Here is a 20284-nt window from a genome sequence, read left to right on the forward strand (position 1 = left end):
TCACTCACGGCGGCGGTGCTTGGGCCACCGTCCGGGTGCAGATGCAGGTGCGGGCAGCGCCTGAAGGGAAAACAGCGAGCCAAATCCAGCACTTACCACGCGGAAATGCAGAGTCACAGAGTTAGAGCCGGAGCGAGCAACATGTTGCCATCAACAGACACCGCGACAGCAGCGTCCTCGCGTAGGTGTCGTTGTGGCAGCCACATCACAATCACCATCAACAGTAACAACAGCAACAACAACAACAGAAACACTACAAAAAGGAGCAGCAGCAACATTAGCGGTGGCAGCCTCCGCCTCCTGCACGGGCTGCTGCTGTTCTGCGTCTTCTGTGGTAAGTACGAGCCAGCCATGGTCGCCATGGCCCATCCAGCGCAGTAAGTGACTTTTAACAAAATGCGCTTAAATGTCTCTGATTTAGTGCGCCACGCCCCACAAAAAGAAGGGACAGACAGACAAAGCCAGAAACCAACAAACCGCCAAACTGTAGTGATACAGGGACAGAAAAACTGCAGCAGTTTGGGCCCTTGAATAAGATACAGATACCCAACCGTGTACAGTGGGAGACAGACAGAGACACAGAGTGGGGCACTGGCAAAAAAAATAAATAAAAACCCCCAACACAAATCAAGATGAATTTCCGTGCATTTTGTGCAGATTTTTGTAAAGCTTTGGCCAAAAAAAAACAAAATACATACATGGCCAAATGAAGGAAGGCGACGTTTGTGTGTTTGTGTGTGTGTGGATTCGTTTTTGTGCCACGTCTAAAACGATACAACTGACAGAGCAGGAAAAAATGGCTAAACAGCCAAAGGAAAAACATTTGAAAATAGCGCCAAGAAGCGGAGGAAGATTAAGCGGCGCAGAGACTGGGAAAAGGGGCACGTCAGCAGCGATGGCAGCGCAATATAAATTGACTCGTGTTTTTCATTTAAACGTTTTGCCCAGTCTCCCCATCTACGTCTCGTCCGTTGCAGCCTTCAATAATTTTGCAGCAGGAGCATCAACGTCAGCAGCTGCAACTGCCACTGACAGTGTAGCCATGGCCATTGCGGTTGCTGTTGCTGCCACTTAAACCTGAAATTAACTTTGGCTCACGAAAGTATGCAGCGGATGGAGGCAAGAACACGGCAAATCAAGCCACGTGAGCCACGTCTCATGTGTGTGTGTGTGTCTGTATCTACGAGCAGCTTTCTTCGGTGCATCTGAGTGCTCGTATTGCTTGATTATTTCGTTTGGAAATTGATGCTGCCATCAATTATAGGAAACCACAAAAGAAGAGCAGAACGGGAGAAATGAATTCGGTTAGCAGGCAGTCGGAGCAGGGCACAGATATGGAGGGAACCATGGCCAAGAGTAATGGACGGCTGCTGGCCGCTGGCTGATTGGTTAGCTGTTCGGTTTTGGTCTGGCTTTAAAGCCAGCGCTTTGTAATCGATGGAGGCGGTGGGGCAGAAGTGCTGTGCACTGCTAAAGTAAACTGAAATTAATTTGGTTAAGCCTTCCTCCTCCAGCCAGAACAGCGCATGAAGGGTACCGTCAGAGCCCGCCATCCACTTAACTAATCAGGATAAATAAATATTTATAATTAATTTAAAATATAAACAGCCAGCCGAACGAAGCCAGCCGAACGAAGCCAGCCGCAATTAATTTTGGCCAGTTGTGCAGATTGGAGGGGTTGCTATTGGGGTGGGGCTGTGGCTGGGGCTGCTCGGGGGGTGGGGTGGGATGTAGGAAAACTTTCATTTTGATAACAAAGCAAACAAGCAAAGTGCTCATCGGCGAAGACTCGGGCATATGAATAAATGAATGAATGCATGAATAAGCAATCAACAATAATGGCCAAAAGCAACGAAAGACGAACAGATACAGATGCAAAGCGAACGAAAGAGAGGGAGAGGGAGAGGGAGAGAGAGAGACAGGTGGGTGATGGGAATATTATGAAAATATATGCACAACGAAAAGGTTAAAGCACAAGAGACGTTCAAGGAATGCCAATGGCAACGGCAACGGCAACGGTCAGCAGCATTCAGCCAAAGTGCGAAAGAGATGGGCAGCTAATGAGTTGGCCAGGTTATCAGGTGTCGATATTGGGGTGGCTTGGGCTGCTGTTGGTGTTGGGCAATGGTGTGGCTGGGAGTGCCTTTGGGTCCGCGAGCTGCTAAGGGATGCGATGGAAAGTGCGTGAGCCTGCGCGCGTGCTTAATGAACTGCAATCAATGGCCAGCGCCAGTCGATAAGAGCCGAAAGGCGACTGATTGTGCGTGCAACATGAGGCAGACCACAGCAGCACGCGTACGGATATACACACACAGATACACACACACACACTGATATACTCTCAGACACTCTTGTGGAACGAACGGACAGACAAATTGATAGCAAACGATTTATAGAGGCCTCATGCTGCTGGGTCCAGTATGACGCATTAATTACGCACATTTTGTTTAAATTTATTTAAACCAACAACGGCCCAAACAACGCCCCCAGGCAGGAACACAAACAGTAAGAGAGAGAAGGAGCTAAAGAGAGTGAGAGACAGGAGACCCACACCTGATTATAGCTTGCGTGAATTGGTTTTGGGCGTGAAATTGCTTTCAACATTTAATTACAAAAGGTTCGTGTGGTTTATTTTTGGCTCATCAGCCGCACTCAGCCACCGCCCACGGACAACACCCCAGCCAACCGCCACGCAACACCCACAACACACCCACACCACAACACAACACACCTCCCGTTCCTGTACTGCAATTTGTTATCAGAGCTGAAACACGCAACCGACTGACGCCCAAACGATGCTACACCTTTGTTGCCTTTATTCAGCTGTGTGAGTGTGAGTGGGCTAAATGAAAGGGATTAGGCCAAAGGAATCTGTGTGGCAAGTGTTGCAGCTGCAGCACAATTAGCCACAAAATCAATTTTATAAAACAGTTGGGATAATCAACGATCAAAGCGATTCGTTCAGTGCAGTTGGATAGCATCCTGATTAACGCATCTCAAGACTCCAATACACACCATAAACTATCTACAAGACAACAATAATATTGTCAGCAAATATTAAACACGACAGCAGCCATTGATGCTGGCTTTTGTGTGGCAACTGTGTGATATAAAATATAATTGAATGGAAACGAAACGAAACATTCTGGCGTGGCATCCTGAAGCACCAGCCAGGACAACAATGGAGACCCACATGGCAGACATTCATTTTTATGTTTATTGCCAATACTGACACATGCAAATGCGAAGCTCAAAAGCTGCCGATGAAGAGCCCGATGAAGACGGAGATGAAGCCCAAGATGGAATTGAAGCAGAAACATGGCACATGTCCTCTGACACGCTTATTGATGACTATTTGGCCCGATGCAAAAATGCCAGCTTTTCGCTCAACTTTAATAAAAACACTCCGAAGACTAAAGCGAAAGATGGAAATATATCCCAGCAGATAAATGTTGATTTTTGCCTGTGAAATGGAAATAAATCCGACATGTCTGTGCGTAATAATTTATGATCTATCATTTTCTTTTCCTACTTCAGACTGGTCGCCTTGAATCGAATTATAATGTTCCATCGTCAGAGAGTCAGTGAAATTGTTTTTGGCTATTTTTAGACGCCATCATCTCGGAGGCTCTGTGCCACTCGATAAACTTTGACTCTGCCAAATAGGATCCGAGTGCATTAAAATCATCTAAAAACATTTTCGCACACTCTCATGGAAGTTGGAATTAGCAATAAATGTTGACCGAAAATGTTAGTTGAATGGCAAGTTTTCAGAGCGCATAAAAACTATAAAAACTTTTCAGCATTTCAATTCATAATTCAACACATAATTATATCATGCCAGTGCCAGTGCTCGCTCTCCCTCTCCCTCTCTCTTTCTAGCTCCATCTCTATCTCTCGTTTTTGTCTCTGTCTGTCTGGGCCTGGCCTGGCCTGGCGAAATATGTCAGCAACTTTTCAAAACTGTTACAGCGCCAATTTGTCTACAAAAACGTTGACCGTAGACCACTCTCAGACTCTCCTAACTCCACCCACTTCAAATGTAATTTCAACTCCAATTTTGATGTTCTAAAATTATGCAAATATATCCTCGCTTTGCGCACACATAAATATAAATATATATGTGTGTGTGTGTACTGCTCTTGCTTTTGCATTATGCTAAATAATTGCAAGCATTTTTTGTGCCTGTTGTTGGCGCGGAAGTTATTCGATATTTGTTGGTCTTTTTTGGCATTTTGCGCGGCAGAAATATTGCGTTAATTATCACGAAATGCCACAATATATATCTCTGGCCCAGCGGCATGAGGGTCTCTGTGTGTGTGTGTGTCTGTTGGATCCTGTTTTGTATGTGCAACCGCGCAATTTATATTTTTGTTAATTTTGTTCGCTTTTGGCCTCGCGTAATTACATGAAGAATTCATGTGTAACATTTTGTTATTGCCTGGCGCGTAAATTGTTTAACTTTAAAACATTTATTCGATGTTCGTAGTATCATCCGAAAAACCAATTTACAGTTGGGGGCAAGTACGAGTATGGGGGAGTGTTCGTTTAGAGGGCAAGAAAGCGCCGCTTAGGGGTTGCTGCGGCAATAGACAGCCGAGTGGAGAAAACAAAACTTGAAAACTAACATAAAATATTTAAGACGCAAACTCGAGAGCCCCTGCCACAACTCCTCTCACCCATCTCTTTCTCTTTCTGCTCCTGCCTGGCGTTGGGAAGTATGCAAGGAATTTTTTTCCACTTGAAATTATTGCACATCATGCTCCAGAAAGCCGCAACGGGATAAGCAGCTGGCAAGGAGTCGAGGCAGCCGCAAGGCAGAACCTGCAGCAAGAAAAGCAGCAGGAACAGTGCTGGGAGCCAGACAATAAGTTAAATTAGTTTGGTAGCGACGTGGCGTCTGCCACAGTGCCTCCGCCTCTGCCTTTCCTCCTCCTTTCTCCCTGCGTCTGCCGCTCTATATGACAATAAAAATATTACCCATAAATTATCACAAGTGAGTTCATCACATGGCTTGCACTTGCTCCTCCATTGAGTGCCCCCGGACTCGCATGTCTGTAAAAAGTTCGTCTGCCTTTAGTTTTCCCCAGCAGCTGCTCCTGCTACTGCTCCACCAAAGGACCACCAGGACCCTCATCTCCTCAGCTCCGCCCACTGCATTTACCGCGCTCATTTGTAACTAAATCTGTGCGAGCTCAACTCAGTTGCGTGGCTGAAAGTTTATGAGTGTGCGGGTAGCATACGTTTGCACATATGAGCATAGCATGTTGGCCAGCGGCGTAGCTAACCAGAAAGGGGTTCATTTGCTCATTCAGAAAAGGAAGCTTGTGTCTTACTTTTGTGGCACTTTTAGCCTTAGCTGAAACAAGATGTCTTCTAGCACACATAAGTCACACAGTCCACAAATAATAGAGATAGGAAAGGCATATAAACGGCATTGGGAGTGCTTGTGAGCTCAAAAGAGCATAAAGAATGTCTTGTCCACCTCCCAGAACTCTCGCTCCCACAACAACTACGCCCGTGGCACTCACACAGATATCCGTTTGTGTGTGTGCGTGTGTGTGCGTTTGTGCAACTGCATATTGTCATAATGGTGAATGCATGATATATTGAATTTTGCAGTCAATAAACGTTTTATGATCACAGCTGCACATATTTCACAATTTCCATCTCGTTTTTTGCTCGTTTTTATCCCCCCTCCTGCTTTGTGTTGGCAAAGTTGCATAAAAGTTGCTAGCGGGCGGTAAACCGTTGAGAGCAACTGCACAAATTTAAGGTCATTATGGGTGGGGGGAGTATGTGTATGAGTGGGAGGGAGGCTGCCTTTAAATCCGGCTAAGCTGCTGCTGCCTTTGGTAAGCCGGAATTGATGCTCTCGCTTAGGGCATATCCCTGGCAATCCATCGAAGGGCCATAAAGATTTTCTACTTCCGTTTGTTTCTTTGCTGCCCGACCAAATCACTGCTCACAAAAATTCATCATCGCTCTGCTTCTAGCTGGAAATCCCAGTGGGCGTGTGCCATGTGTGTGGAAATCTGCATCAGCCACTCAAACTGCAGGGCGCTGCCGTAAACCTAAGCCCGGCCTAATTTCCGAAAGGCAAATGGCCGTAAGGAGCCAGGCTCAAACTACATACGGCCAGGAAAAAAAGAAAGGAAAAATAGTAGGAATAAAGAAAGGAAAGAGCACAGAAACAGAGGAAAACATTGTGGAAGCTGTCGATGAAGATGAAAACGAAACAGAAGTGCGGAGGGGGCAGCAGCAGTAACAGCGCAACAAGCAGCAGTCAAACGGATATTGTTTCTCGAGTGGGTGTGGCAGAGGCGTGTATGGGTGTGGGGGTGTAGGCATACGACTCCTAGTAACTGTGACGAAATTGAGGCAGACACGAGGCATACACACTGCCTTGACAGCATTGATTATGCTGCGTTGCTATCACGATTTCTATTTGAAACCAGGCACATGTGCAAAAACACCACAAGAAAGAGCTGGAGATGAATGCGGAGAAAGGGCAGGGAATCCGAGTACGAGTCGCCAGCGAGGCAGCAGAAGGATTCAGTCAGAAGAGTGCAAAAAAAAGAGGAGGGAAGCAAAGAGGTTTACAACTTCTCGTAAGGCGGCTTAAACGATTTGCGAGTTTATGGAAAGCCAAACACACTTTGAACGCAAACACACAGGCACACACATGGAAGTCTGAATGTGTGTGTGTGCGACAATCTGTGAGCCAGTCTGTGAGTGTGTGGGTGGGGCAGAGGAGTCTATGGGGTAGGGACATATTGTAAAACAAATGGAAAATTGCTTTTTGATGTAGTCAGTCAACTTTGCTCTGGCTGCTGCCATCATCGATTCTGATGCTGATGATGATGGTGTGCTCTGGCTGGGAACTCTTAAGGCTTTAATCGCCTAAAAGTATGCTGCATGTCATTTGCATGTTGCATGTTGCTCTTGCTGCCGCGTGGGCCCAACGGATGCAATTCTTAATCCAATGGATTTGTGTGCGAGAGCCGAGAAAATTACAACGACAACGACAACGGAAGAGGACAAGGACGAGGACAACGTAACTCTGATGCTGCAGCCAGATTCAATATTGTTTTACGCTCCTGAACGACTATGCAAATGCGTGTCCATGCTGTGGCCATCAGGCTGCCTACCGTTTGAGCCAACACCAAAAGCTTTTAAAATAAACAAGGCAACCGAACCGAACCGTACCCCCCGTGCCCTCCTTCAGTATGTAGCAATATCGAGAGTACAGCTACCTGTACTTGGACCCCTGCCGAACTGCAGCCAGGCCTTTCCTTTATGACGCCGCATCAATTTGAATAAATCTCATGGCATTCCCCTCTTGCCTTCCCCTTACACTCTTTCAGATGTTGGGCAGGCGACGCTGCGCGATGTCAATCTGCTGGTGCAACCGCCTGCGGTGCGGCGCGGCCAGTCGGTGGCACTGCGGTGCGACTACCAGCTGGATGGAGCGCCGCTCTACTCCATCAAGTTCTACCGCGGCCAAATGGAGTTCTACCGCTACACGCCCGGGGAGTATCCGCACACGAAGGTCTTTCAGTATCCCGGCATCAGAGTGGACGTAAGTCAAGTGTGCCGGCCATGGTGCGGCCATTGTGCAACGAAATGAAAATGTTCTCTCTTATGCTTGCAGGAGGGCAGCTCGAACGCCACCCTGGTGCTCATACGAAACGTCAGCTTCGGCCTGTCCGGCCAATTCAGCTGCGAGGTGACTGCCGATGCGCCGCTCTACTCCACGGCCACGGCCTATGCCCAGATGCAAGTTGTGGGTGAGTACCAAACGACGACGACGACGACGACAGAGTTCTGTCTCATTAGCGGGCGTTGCCTGCACAAAACTGACATGACAGAGCCACAAGCGGTGGCACGACAATGGTGCAAAGCTGTGCCGTTGTTCCGTTGGCAGCAATTAAAATTCTGAACTGTGAATCTGTTCGAGGCTGAGCCCGAGCTCTCGTTTCGCTGTCTTGCGTCTCAAAGCAAAAGCCAAGTCAAGTGTTGGCACCGTTTAAAGGTCTTTTTCTTTCTGTGTGTCCTTGCAGAGTTCCCAGAGAAGCGGCCGCAGCTGTTCACGGAGCACACCCGCTACGAGCCCGGCGATGTGCTGCGCGCCAATTGCAGTACGCCACCATCGCGGCCGCGGTCCGAGCTCCGATTCACCATCAACAACGTGCCGGTAAGTGTGGGTCCGCCCCCGTGCCGCAAGATTCCCGGCAATTACGAGACTCGGGTCTCGAGGCTCAGGCAAAAGCTCAAGCGCTTTACATAATGCCAAGCTCAACTGGCAATTAAGACATCAATTCCATGTATTGTATGCACAAGCATTGCATTGATTGCTAATTAATGTTTTGTTGTCTCCACTTTTGGCCATGTTTGGGCTCAGCAAACAGGAGGGGGAGGGAGAGAGTGGAGGGCTGTGCCTAATTAAACAGCTTTGAACTGCCTAACGGCATCGTAAATCCTCCATAATGGCAATGGCATCTACACTGGCTCCGTGCTGTGCTCGTTTTGGGCACATGTGTCTCGGTTATAATCTCGGTCGACGTGCCTCACAAAATTTGTTCTTTATTTATGAATATGATGTAATTTAATCAGAGCCCAAGCAAACCGAATGAGAAGGGACTCCCACTCCACTCCTTCCTCAGCTTACCTACTTAATTAAAAGTCTTCTCCGGCAAGAAGCGGCTCAACCTCAAGCCCGAAACCCTTCCAGGCAAATGAAGTCAATAAACCAAAAAGGGTTGCCGTTCCCTGTCTTCTGATTTGATTGTGCGATTTCCCTTCTGTCATTTATCATAAAGATTGAGGGTGAGTAGAGCATGGAGCCTGAACATGTGATGGCAGAGTCATATGCATGATTCAGGAATGATATGGCAGCAGACCCCCCGCTGAAGCATCATTACTCATTCGAGAGCGTTTCCATTTTTGCATCAATTCTGCGACTGCTGCTAATCAGCTGCATAAATCAGCACTGAAACGGCAGTCCCCGGCCCGGACATTGTGCCCTCCGGGCAATCATTTTAAAGCAAATCAAGGCGTTCGCTATATTTTTGCAGATACTCGTAACATTTCTTTGACCGCAGACCCCGGGCAGTCCTAACCCGAAAGCGTTTCTTTTTTTTTGTCTCTGTGTTATTAATCATAGCCACGACATAAAATAAATTACGTTAAACTTCTGGCAAAAACGAATTTGCCGGACAGACCGATGGTCAAAGGACAACGGACAGCGGACAGCAGGCAGAGGACAACGGGTTTCAAATGAATTTACGAGATGAACAAATTTTCAGTTGACACGCCCCGAATTCAACTTTCTTGGATTCCCCCATCCCGCTCTGGACCAGCTAAGAGAAAACTTATTAAACGCTTCATAAATTTTTATATTATGTCTACCCACATCATCAGACATAACGTGCAGCGGAGCGACCTGCTACGTCCTCTGTCCCTAGTACGTCTGTTGCTTTGTCTATTCCTCTTTCACTCTCCCTCTGTGTCTCTGTGTGTGTCTTATCCTGTCGCTTTATATCTGTCGCTGCGCAATAGTCTACTTTTTTGGGGGGCACACATGCTTTCACCGTTCATATGCAGGCCGTTTAACATTTTATCTAGACGCCGTCGCTTGCCGCTTGCCTCTTTCTTCGCAGCCAGGCCAACTAATGACAAAATCCGAGACAAAAGTACGCTGCTGTGCGGGATTGGGAATGTGTAGGGTTTCAGTCTGTCTTGTCACATAAAATTTTATATCTCCGAACTGTGTTTATGTTGGCCCAGACAGGGCAGACAGTGCGAGGCATCCATTCTGGCGGCAATGGCCGTGCAATTTAGTTTCATACTCCGTATGCTATGCCGGGGCATTAGATGCCTTTTTGATATTGAATTATGATCTGGCTGCCGGAGCTGTTCACGCTCTTTAAATGCTGTATCTCTTCACTCTCCACGGTGGCTGTCACACAAAACAATGCAATAAATAATTCGGGCTGAAAGCATTGACCCAGCACGTGTTGAGTTCGAGGCGAGAATCCAACTCGAGATTAAAGCAACCTCAGAGCCAGGCGTGTGTGTGACCCACTGAGACAACGGGTGGCACACATGGGAATGGCAATGGCTAGTGGTGTTGGTGCTGGGGGATGGGGATGATGGAATATACTCGCATGGAAGATGGGGAAGAAAAAACTTTAACGACCAACATAATTTGCTAAAAAGTTTCTGTCATATTAATGGAAAAGTGGCTCAAAATGCGTTGGTTGGTCTTCTTGCCTCGTGCCTTTTTTTGGGGTGATTCATGGGGATTAGTTGGGATTAGAGACTGGCGTGGCCAGCATCAGTGGGGGACTACGAGATGTGGACGGGGGACCCATTAGACATTTGGATTTGTGTGGAAATCGATTTTTGATAAATTATTTATTGAGCACAGCAAACTAAGAACATAATTAAAGCTTAGCTTAGCTCGTGATTAATGGATGGCCTCACCCATGAAAGCAAAATCGACATAGCCCTACAATGGATACTTTAAATATCGCCTGAAATGTGTAAATATTTTACACCGAGTGTTGTTTACCATTTGCCAATGATAATATTAATTTTCTCTTCGGGCACTGATGAGTTGCATATTTAGTTGCGCTCTGGCAAAAGTTTTACTCTCAATTTGCATAATCCTTTCTTGGCAGAAATTATCAACACGATATTAAATGCCAGAGCATCAAACCCAGCACCAGACAAGACCAAAGACAACGTAAGAAAATAACAAAAGTTTTGTGCAAGCTCGGCATTGGGCCAGGCTAATGCTGTTGGAAAACAATTTGCCCGGCAAAATGTTTAGGCCAGCAAATGCCAAATGTTCATTTAATTGCCCACAGGGGTGCTGTCGCGGAGGGGTGTACCCATAAAGGTAAATCACAAGAAATATGAGGGTATTTTCACTTTTGGGTCGCTGCCTCAGCCACATGCTTAATTAAAGCGCTTGGCTTCTTAAGAGTTTCTCGTAAATTACATGGCATTAAATTGGCAGCGGGCGGGGGATGCGAAGAGGTAGGAGGCTAGGAGAAGCCAGATAGGCGGAGCAGGAGGAGGGTGAAGGGCAGCAAGAAAAGCGAGAGAAAACTGAAAACGACTTTTTATGTCGCTGCGTTTCGGCTTTTCCTCTGCCAGCCAGCCAGCCAGCCAGCCAGCATAAAAATAAAATTCAAATAAAATAAAATAAAAGGCTAAGCCAAAAAACGCACAAAACCCGAAACAAAATGTGTGTGTAAGTGTGTGTGTGTGTGGGTGTGTGTGTGATGCTGTTGTAAAAAGGGTTAAAAGGCGACCAGCGACAGCAAAAACAACTGAGGATGGCGGGCAGGGGCGAGTGGAAACACAGCAATGAAGCTCTTTTGCTTTTAATGTTGTGGGTGTGTGTGGGGGCAAGGTGGGCCCAAAGGTAAAGCGGCAGTGCGATATATCCTTGAGAGCGTTTTACACTAGCAAAAAAGCGATCCAAGTTAGGGGACATAACTTTAATGTTGGCCAAAAACTATTTATTGGAGAAACGTTGCTTATGCCCCACACAAATGCTGCATTGGGTCCATTATTTTATTAAATTCTGCAATTTATTAATTCTAAATTGAACTTCCTAGACTTTTTTTCCAAGTGTGCCGCTTAGCTGGCTCTCTCTCTCTCTCTCTGCCTTCGTCCCTCCTAGCTGACCCAAATTCTGGCAGACCTGTAATATCTTACACCTTTTTTACGGGGTAGCCAGCGGGAGGAGCGGGGGGTGCAAAATACATGCATAAGTAAATGGAGCTCAAATGAGTTTGTAAGTGGAAATGAAATGCATATTTATTGTATTTAAATTGCCAACGAGTTTTCGCTGGCCTTAGAGCACAGCTCAGGTTGTCATGTGAACTAAGCTGTGAGGGGGGAGGGAAAAGTGCGGAGGCGGAGGCTGAGGATGAGTCAGCAACAGGACATGCAGTAGAACGGAAATGGCAACACGACCGTTTTCAAAATGGCGTCTGCATTTCCACTGCCAACCGGCACACAATGGACGCTGCGCCATTTGCGACTAAAAGCATTGCACGGCAGTTTAGAGTTTTCTTTTCGCACTCGGCGGTAAAGATGCGCCAAACGGAAATCATATGAGTGTGGGAGTGCGGGAGTGTGTGCGGAAGAGGGCAAGCTTAGCCAAATGAAGCGGAAAGAATGTACAGGAGTGACGCATAAGCGAACTCGTTTTATGTATATTCCAACTCTGTATATGTTTGTGTCAACAATCCAGTCGCATTTCGGAGCGTGGGAGATCTTCTCGTGCTGCTGGTGTCATGGCGGAAATGAAATTTTCAGACACGCAGGCAGAGGCTGAGGCTGAGGCAGAGGCATGCTGTGATGGAAGCATCAAATAAACAGTTTGCATAGCAGCAGCAAGAACACGATGCAAACAACCTTCAGCTGGACACGCATACATTCGTACATACGTGCTGTACACACACGCAGACACAGACACAGGGACAGGGACACTCTCAAACAAAACGCCGGACACTTGCAGAGGCGAAAAAACCTACCAGGCGGATGAGTGAATAAGTGTCTCTTGATGTTTTTGTTGTCGTTCTGTTCTTGCTTGGCAAGAGTTGTTGCTGCTGCTGCTGCTGCTGCTGCTGCTGCTGTTCTTCCTGCTACGGTGCAACATTGAAAACTCGTTTTTAAATGGCAATGCCCAGCAGCAACAACAACTTTTACCACAAGCAACAACAAAATATGACATGCCCATGTCCGTTCGCTCGCTTTCAGTGTCCGTTTCCTTGCCTCGCATTGCAGTTGCCATTGCCACTGCCATTGCTACTGTCCCATGCCTGGCCAAGTGGCTCTGCTCAGCTGTGCTCTGTCCGGCTCTGTTTCGCTGGGCCAGGGCTTGCCACTGGCAGCCAGCCATTGCCACAAGTGCAACATGCTCGTAATAACCCCTCCGCACACACACACCCACTGTGAGTGGGTAGGGGGACCAGGAGACAGACGACAAATTGCCATTCATATGCAGTTGCACAAAACTCGGAACGAAACTTTACGTTTTATATACACTAACAGAGGGAGGCATAGCTATGGGTCAGACTTTGAAACACTCGATCCATCCTTCTCCTACCTAAATCATGTGAGAGTCCTTGTAGTATATTCTAATGCATCTATGAGGCTTTATCTTCTCAGTGGAAATTATATTGGGCACATTCTTTAGTGTACATTCACTTCGGCATTCGAAACTTCGTTCAGTTTTCATGCCCTTTTTATATTTCTGTTATTTTTCCTTGCTGCCTGCATGCTGGAACATTATTTTCTGACTTGTTCTCGGGTACGGAAACGGTAGGGAAAATCAGTTGCAAGTGCAATTGCAGCTGGAAGCACGCCATGAATAATTTAAGGCACATTTTGGGTGAGGGGGATGGATGAAGCACCGAGCTTCAGGCAGTCTTTTGATTAGTATTCAAATGACAAAAACCAAAACAATATTGTGGACGCTGCGATTGATTTGATTGTTCTCTTTTGTGTGCTCTCTGTCTCTCTTCCCTCTCCGATAGATAACCACGGAAGAAACGCAGTACATACGAACGATTGACAACTTAATAGCATCCCGGCTCAGTCTGAAGCTGCAGCTGCAGGCGGTGCACTTTGTGGCCGGTATTAATGGCCATGGGAATGGCAATGGCAACGGGAATGGCAATGGCAATGGCAATGACAATGGCATAGCGAACGCATTGGTTACCGGCAGCGGGAGTGGCTCTGGTGGAGGCCTTGTATTGCGTTGCACGGCGCAAATTGGCGATCTCTATCAGGAGTACAAGGAAATCGAGTTGGGCACACCACAAAAGGATCCGGTGCCGGCAAGAGGTAAGCCACAACAGCAGCAACAGCCTGTAGCAGCCGTAGAAATTGCATTTTCTTGACCATTTCCAGTGACGCTGTCGTCGGGCACGGGACTGCGCAGCTTCTTGGAGGCCTATTTCACAACCTCCAGAGCAGCGCTCACCTGGCAAGGGGCCATTGGCGGCATCACTATCTGGCTATTCTCAATGCTGGCACTAACGATTAACTGCAGCCGTAGCAGCTAAATGCAGGTGGCCCCAGAGCCGTGTTGAACATTCGATTTGGTTAAGGATATGCGAATGTGCGCAGCCTCGATGGATGGATGGATGGATGGCGATAAGATTAGAGCTCTCGGCCGTGAACCGCATTAATTATCTCTCGTGAACGCCATTTGATTTAAACACACACTCAGACACACACACACATAGAGAATGCACGCATACATACAGACATGCGATTCCTGTTGAGTACACACGAGCATTAAACAATAAAACTGTAAATATTTGCTTTAATGATGTAAACGGATACACGTAAATGAACTCACAACACACACACACACAAACACACAGATACAAACACACACACACACACACAGACAGACACATACGACTAATTGTTAATTAATGGATTATTTAATGACGCATAAAATATTGGATAAAGTATTAATGTTTCATTTGCATTTAGCTTCCACACAAGCAAATATCAACTTAAAGTTTAAGCCATAAAAATCGTAACAAAAAAAAAACGATTTAAAAATTGTAAACAAATGAAAAATGCCAATGTCAAGACAAACAACCAAAATACATTCAAAACGAAGAATAAACAAGCATAATTAATCAAATTAGTTGCGGCAATTACTTCTCTTTTTTATACGCTAGCAAAGGGTAAACAAACTCTGACAAGGGGTTTAGAGCTTCTTCCTATCCTATCATCCTTTGTTGCACGTTACGATTGGGTCTAATCATTATTTGCACAAATGTCAGCGGTCGATACTGTTGAAAGTAGGTCCAAGTAATGCATCGAAAGCAACGGCTACGAAGCTCCTTTCTATCCGGATATTTGCCATTTAGATTGCTACAAATAAATCTATGTGATGAACAGACAGGAGAGATCTTAAGCCACCCACCTGGTATAGCAATTGTTGTACCACCAACCGCCCCAAAAGAGTTGCGAGCAGTGACCATTGCTGGGCTCATTGTTCTTCCGGTCGTAGGTGGAGAAGGGCATGTTCAGGTGGTACTGCATGCCGTTGCCCGCCTCGCCCTTGTACTCCCCCAGGGTGCGGAGCGTGTAGTTATTGTTGCGACCGAAAATGGTGAAGCGATCGTACATGGCATACGATCGAGTGCCCTCTCCGTTTTGGAGGAGAAAGAAAATCTCCGTTTGGTGGGACATTGCGATGCGATAGATCTTCTCCAGTCCGTACCAGAACTCCGAATACAAATTCCCGAATCCGTTTTGATACGCTTCCCAGTTCCTTCGAAAGTCCAAATCATTCTCCCTGCGGCGTTGAATCACCGTCCAGCCACCTCCAAAAAAGCTGGCCACACACCGCACTGAAGTATTCATTCTGGTGCCGGGTAAGTGTGTGGTATAGATGCCATCCTCCTTGGCCATTGTGCAGTCTTTAATAAATTCCTTGTACAGAATGGCTTTATTGCTGTGGTAATTATTCAGCTCATTTGGATTGGGCCTCTCTTTTGGCTGCACCGAATTTATGCCCAGCAGCAACACAAGCAACCAAAGGCACAACATGCTCAATCGGACTGGTTGGACATACTAAACTTTGGGGCTTTCGAAGAATGTACATTTTCTATTGGTCATGCTTGATATTAGACATGCTTTTCTGGCTTATTTTAACAATTTTTATTTAAACAATCTACGAGAACGGCAGAGGTGCTCAGCTGAAAGTTGGAGGTTTCAACAATTGACTGTCAATAGAGCATTGACAACTGAAACGAACTCAACTTGCGACGCGTTTCGCACGCGTTTTAAAACGCGAACACCGCGTGTTGAATGGAAGTGGCGTATGGGCCTGGTGCATACTTTTGAGCTGTCGCTGCTTAATAAACTGCTTGCTGTGCGTTGATTGGGAGGGGTATGGCAAGCAGTGCATATAATGCAATTAAAATCAAATATATACGAGGCAGGCGCCACGACAGTCCACAGTTTAGTTTTGCACTTTCCGAAAAAGTCATTAAAAGATAAAATCACAAAATCAATTAGCCAGAAACTTTAGCTGGCTCTGTCTCTTTCTCTGTCTATGGCCTGGGTCTTCGCTTTGGGGTAGTGATTGGGCTGAAACCGAAACTGAGACCAGGCCTGGGCCCTGTGCCTGGGCGCCATCTAGCCTGACCATAAATTGCAACACTTTTATCGTCATCCCAGGCCCGCCTGCTGTTGTCCTTGTGTCCTCGTGTCCTGGTGCCGGTGCCGCCTATTTCTGCCTTTGCCTCTGGCTCTGCCTCTGATGGTGGCAGTTGCACAGTTGCACAGTTTCCGATTTCCGTTTCCGCTTTGCGGTGCTTGCCTTGGAGCTGGCGCTGGAACTGTAGTTGGAGCCACTGCCACTGTGCTGGTGCTGCTGCTGGCTTTTTATTTGCCGCACACTCGCTCGCCTCGATGCTTGCATAAGTGGGCAGAAATCAGCTCCTCCACTTGGCCAACAGCGTGTCCTGCTGGCTGCTGCTGCTTCTTCTGTTGCTGCTGCTGCCCATGTATTTGGTTTTTTGGCAAACGCATTTTTTCATTACTTTCGACTGGCCCACGGCCAAGTTGTGGCCCCGGCAGGCAGGCAGTGCCCAAATGGTTGATGGTAGATGGCAAATGCATTTGCTTGTATGTTAACGTGCATCATTCGAGCCTCTGCCACAGTCTCATCCTTTGGGGCAGGCCAGCAGCCAACCGAGTGAGTTCCTCTCGCATTCTCAGCCACGCCCTCGGCAAATGTACACACAGAAGAAAAAGCAGTAGCAGCAGCAGAAGCGAAAGCTGAAGCAGCATGAAATATTTTTATGCAATTGAAACGAATTGCGAAAAAATGATTTATGCCACAGCATTAAAGCCCAAATTGGTACACTCAAAAAGGAAGCAGTTCTGATATATGGTCATGCGATATGCTTCATAAGGCAACAGGAATAAGGATGATAACATTATAAAGCCAAGCCAGACTCTGTACGTAATGAAGCCAACGCTGCGGGGCATGGAGATCCGATTTGGCCATGAATGGCATTCATCAAGAACTTGAGTGGCTTTTGGCTATATTATATTTATTTTATTTTTAAAGAATTCCTCCACACAGTAAAGTTCCCCGAATTTGTAATTACTGCCATGAGAACTTATTTTTATTAATTTCTATCGATGCTCTGGGGTCTGCCACTCAGTGTCAGTCACAATCACAGACAAGCGGAGGCTCATTACAGGTCAATTAATTAATTGAAGCCTACCAAATAGCTGAGCTGCTCCACAATACAGCCATAAAATTGAATGGACCAACAGCTCGACACACTCGGACACTGGACAGCACATAAGCGGGGAAGGGAAGAGCCAACAAAATGAATTGCTATAATCACTGAGGCAACAGCAGGAGCCACTCAGCAGACCAGGACTGGGCACTCAAGCCTCAGAGAAGATGGAGATGGAAATGGAGACGAAGAGAATCCCTATCCGCATGCAATGACATATTGTGAAAGGCATTTGATTCGACTGGCAAAGTTCATGGCTTTGGCCATGGCAGTGGTCGGGTCAAGCGGCCATTTGAATTTGACTTTTAATGGCAAAGGAATCCAACCCATACTCCCACTCCCTTTTGCTAACTTTTTTTGAGTGTGAGTGCATTTTATCTGTCCTCTCCACTAGTGAAAGTTGTGTGTAAATGTTCCATTTGTGCATACAATTGCTTCGTTAGCGTTTAAAACGCACTCATTTCACTCGGAATGCGAAACATTTAACATGTACTCCTACGCAGAGTGATGGAGGGGCTGGGTTAAGCCTCGTAATGGATGTATGACACAATTTTTGGGATTATGCAAGGATGAGTGTACATGGAAATGGACTTTTAATACTCGAAGCTATACTTATCCGGATGATTCCATCAGCTAGAACTTTGCTAATTCAACTAGGCCATTGCCGGGTTATACATTAGCATAAATTTGGCCAGCCATTGTTGTGGCTTGACTCCTGGCTCAGGCGCTGGGGCATGTGTCAGGACCCAGCCCGATTGATGCCATGAATATTTTATTAACATCGACACGCTCCACTCCACTCAACACCACACCTTTCGACCCTCAAATAGATAGCAGTGGATGGGGGTTCTCCTATATTTTTTATGTAATTCCATGCCTGAATTGGGCAAATGAGATTTTCGCACGAAATTTGCATTGCATATTGTTGGGGCCAGCTACGTGCAGCCGGCTGACAAATCGTCATTAATAAACCCTCCTGGAAGAGAGTTACGATCTGACTGAATGACTGAGAGTGTGTATGTGGGCGTGGCAACAATGGCGCTTCGTTAGTGCAGCAGCCAGCAGGAGCAAACCTGCCGAGCAGCAATCAAAATTCAATTTATTTTAGGCACACAATTCAATTTTTCATATCTTTCCGTAATTTTTCCTTTGATTTTTTCGGGTTTTTCTTCTGCTAACATTTCATGGAAATGAAATTGAATTGCAATTTGCAGGCGCAACACAAAGGCACAAAATTTCTAACTGGAATGACAGCTAATAAAACTAGCAATTTAATTAATAATTTCGCAACATAGAAATTACACAGCATAAATTCCGATGCCAAAAATAGCCAGCCAGCTAATTATACAACCTAATTTATTTTATTTGTTACCAAAAACACACAAAAAAAAACAGGAACAAAGCCAGCTAGAAAGCTTAGCGAAAATATATTATCGCGGCCGGCTAATGTAATATATACTCACACTCACGCAGCGATTTCATTGTTATTCTGGAAAAATTAAATGTAATTTAATAAACCGAAATTGCGCGTCTATGTATCTTGTTTGTTAGCTTCCAGCGTACTAATTTCTGCGATGTTCTACGCTGCCTGTCTGCGTGTGGCTGTGTGCGTGTTTGCTCTAGTAATTTGCATTTAATTTCGCTTTATGCAAATTTTAAATTATATTCCACAACAACGATTGGGAATCGTGTGTGGAAGCCCATTTAATTAAATAGACATAAATGCGAGTTCAGTGCACAATCGTTGGCCATGCAAGTGATAAAACCAGCATCAGCAACAGTCCCAGGGCACGCGGCCAGAGCCCGCCCAGAGATGCCGCGGAAGCCGCAGCATTTAAGCGCCGTTTAAGCCCGCTCGACTTGCGGCCCATCATCAACCTGTCGAGGTGCCAGGGGACAGCCACCGACGATGACGAGCAGCAGTAGCGTGTAATCAACAGTCGAACAAATGGACAGACTCTCGGGTACAGACAGATATAAATGTATATGTATAAATGTCATTGCAGGTCCTGAGTCATGGAAGTACTCAACCCCAAAGACCGCAAACGCAAACAAAAACAGAAACAAACATTTATGAGCGGGTGTCAACGAATTCGATTTGCTCTTTCAAGCCGAGAAAGTAAACAGGAAACATAAGACAGAATCGGCAAATAAATGTATGAAAATTCAAGTAAGCAAAATAGACGAAATAATTTGCAACAGAATATTTCCCCAGTTGTAGAAAGCTAATTCAGAGTGCAGAAATTTGGTAATACTTTCCCATAAGTAGCAATTTTAATATCTCTTGGTGATATCATCACTTCTCGCAGCCAGTTGCATGCCAGAGGATGATCCACCCGCCTCTCTCTCTCTCTCTTTCTCTTTGTGGGAGACGGACAAATGTTGGATTTTATTTTCCCACTTTGTCATAATTGTGGAAATGTCATCGTGCCTCTGGGCACGTTGTGGAAAGTAAGTGTTGACATTTAATGCTGGCAAAGCTGTCAAAGGTTCAGAGTTCAAGCCTGTGCGGGCCAGTCAACCACGAAATGCAGCAACAACCAATGCTGATCCGAAGCGTTTTAAAGTTTTCAATATACGTACATACGCACAGACTTACGGCCTCGGGGCTCTGCAGCATCTAGGGCCAGCAGCATCACGTAATGTCGACAGTTGTCTGCGCTCCATGCAAGTGCCCCAGTCGGAATGCCTAATTGTGGCATGAGCACATGCAGCACCAGCAACCCACCGACGCCCACGCATGCAGGTACGTAAGCTCATTACGCATACGCCGTGTGACAACGGAGCAAACAATGCCAGCACGAGGATGAAGACAGCAGCATCCAGAGCAGCAGCAGCAGCAGCAGCATAACCACATCATAAACGATGGCACCACACTCGCACGCATGAATTAAGCATTCCACAAAAGTAACTGCAGTGCAGCAGCAGCAGCAGCAACTGTAATGCGTGGCAATTGCCAGGCCAGACCAAAA

At 46.3% G+C, this 20284-nt stretch overlaps 2 protein-coding genes across 2 annotated transcripts; one reads left to right on the forward strand and one right to left on the reverse strand.

Annotated features, from left to right (window-relative positions):
• Nucleotides 1-306: 306 nt before the first annotated feature.
• LOC117899274 lies at nucleotides 307-14621 on the forward strand (the record flags this gene model as incomplete). Its single annotated transcript, XM_034809175.1, has 6 exons — nucleotides 307-334; nucleotides 7368-7582; nucleotides 7655-7790; nucleotides 8064-8197; nucleotides 13563-13872; nucleotides 13939-14621. Coding segments are annotated over 6 exons (978 nt in total), but the record flags the coding sequence as incomplete, so codon positions are not given.
• A 132-nt stretch (nucleotides 14622-14753) lies between these two features.
• Nucleotides 14754-15529, reverse strand: LOC117897822 (ficolin-1-like). Its single transcript, XM_034806875.1, has 2 exons — nucleotides 14975-15529; nucleotides 14754-14922 (listed from the first exon to the last, which is right to left on the reverse strand). Exons 1-2 carry the CDS (start codon nucleotides 15463-15465, stop codon nucleotides 14769-14771), a joined length of 645 nt encoding a protein of 214 aa, XP_034662766.1. The 5' UTR covers nucleotides 15466-15529; the 3' UTR covers nucleotides 14754-14768.
• Nucleotides 15530-20284: the final 4755 nt, after the last annotated feature.

The sequence above is a fragment of the Drosophila subobscura genome, chromosome O (assembly GCF_008121235.1).
Source record: "Drosophila subobscura isolate 14011-0131.10 chromosome O, UCBerk_Dsub_1.0, whole genome shotgun sequence".
Classification (NCBI taxonomy): Eukaryota; Metazoa; Arthropoda; class Insecta; order Diptera; family Drosophilidae; genus Drosophila; species Drosophila subobscura.

What these genes read in the sequence shown, in the direction of transcription:
- LOC117897822 (XM_034806875.1), bottom strand. Translation starts at nt 15,465, where the DNA reads ATGGCCAAGGAGGATGGCATCTATACCACACACTTACCCGGCACCAGA. An exon ending in TACAACAATTGCTATACCAG is followed by an intron (nt 14,923 to 14,974) that starts GTGGGTGGCTTA and finishes ATTTATTTGTAG; the next exon opens with CAATCTAAATGGCAAATATC.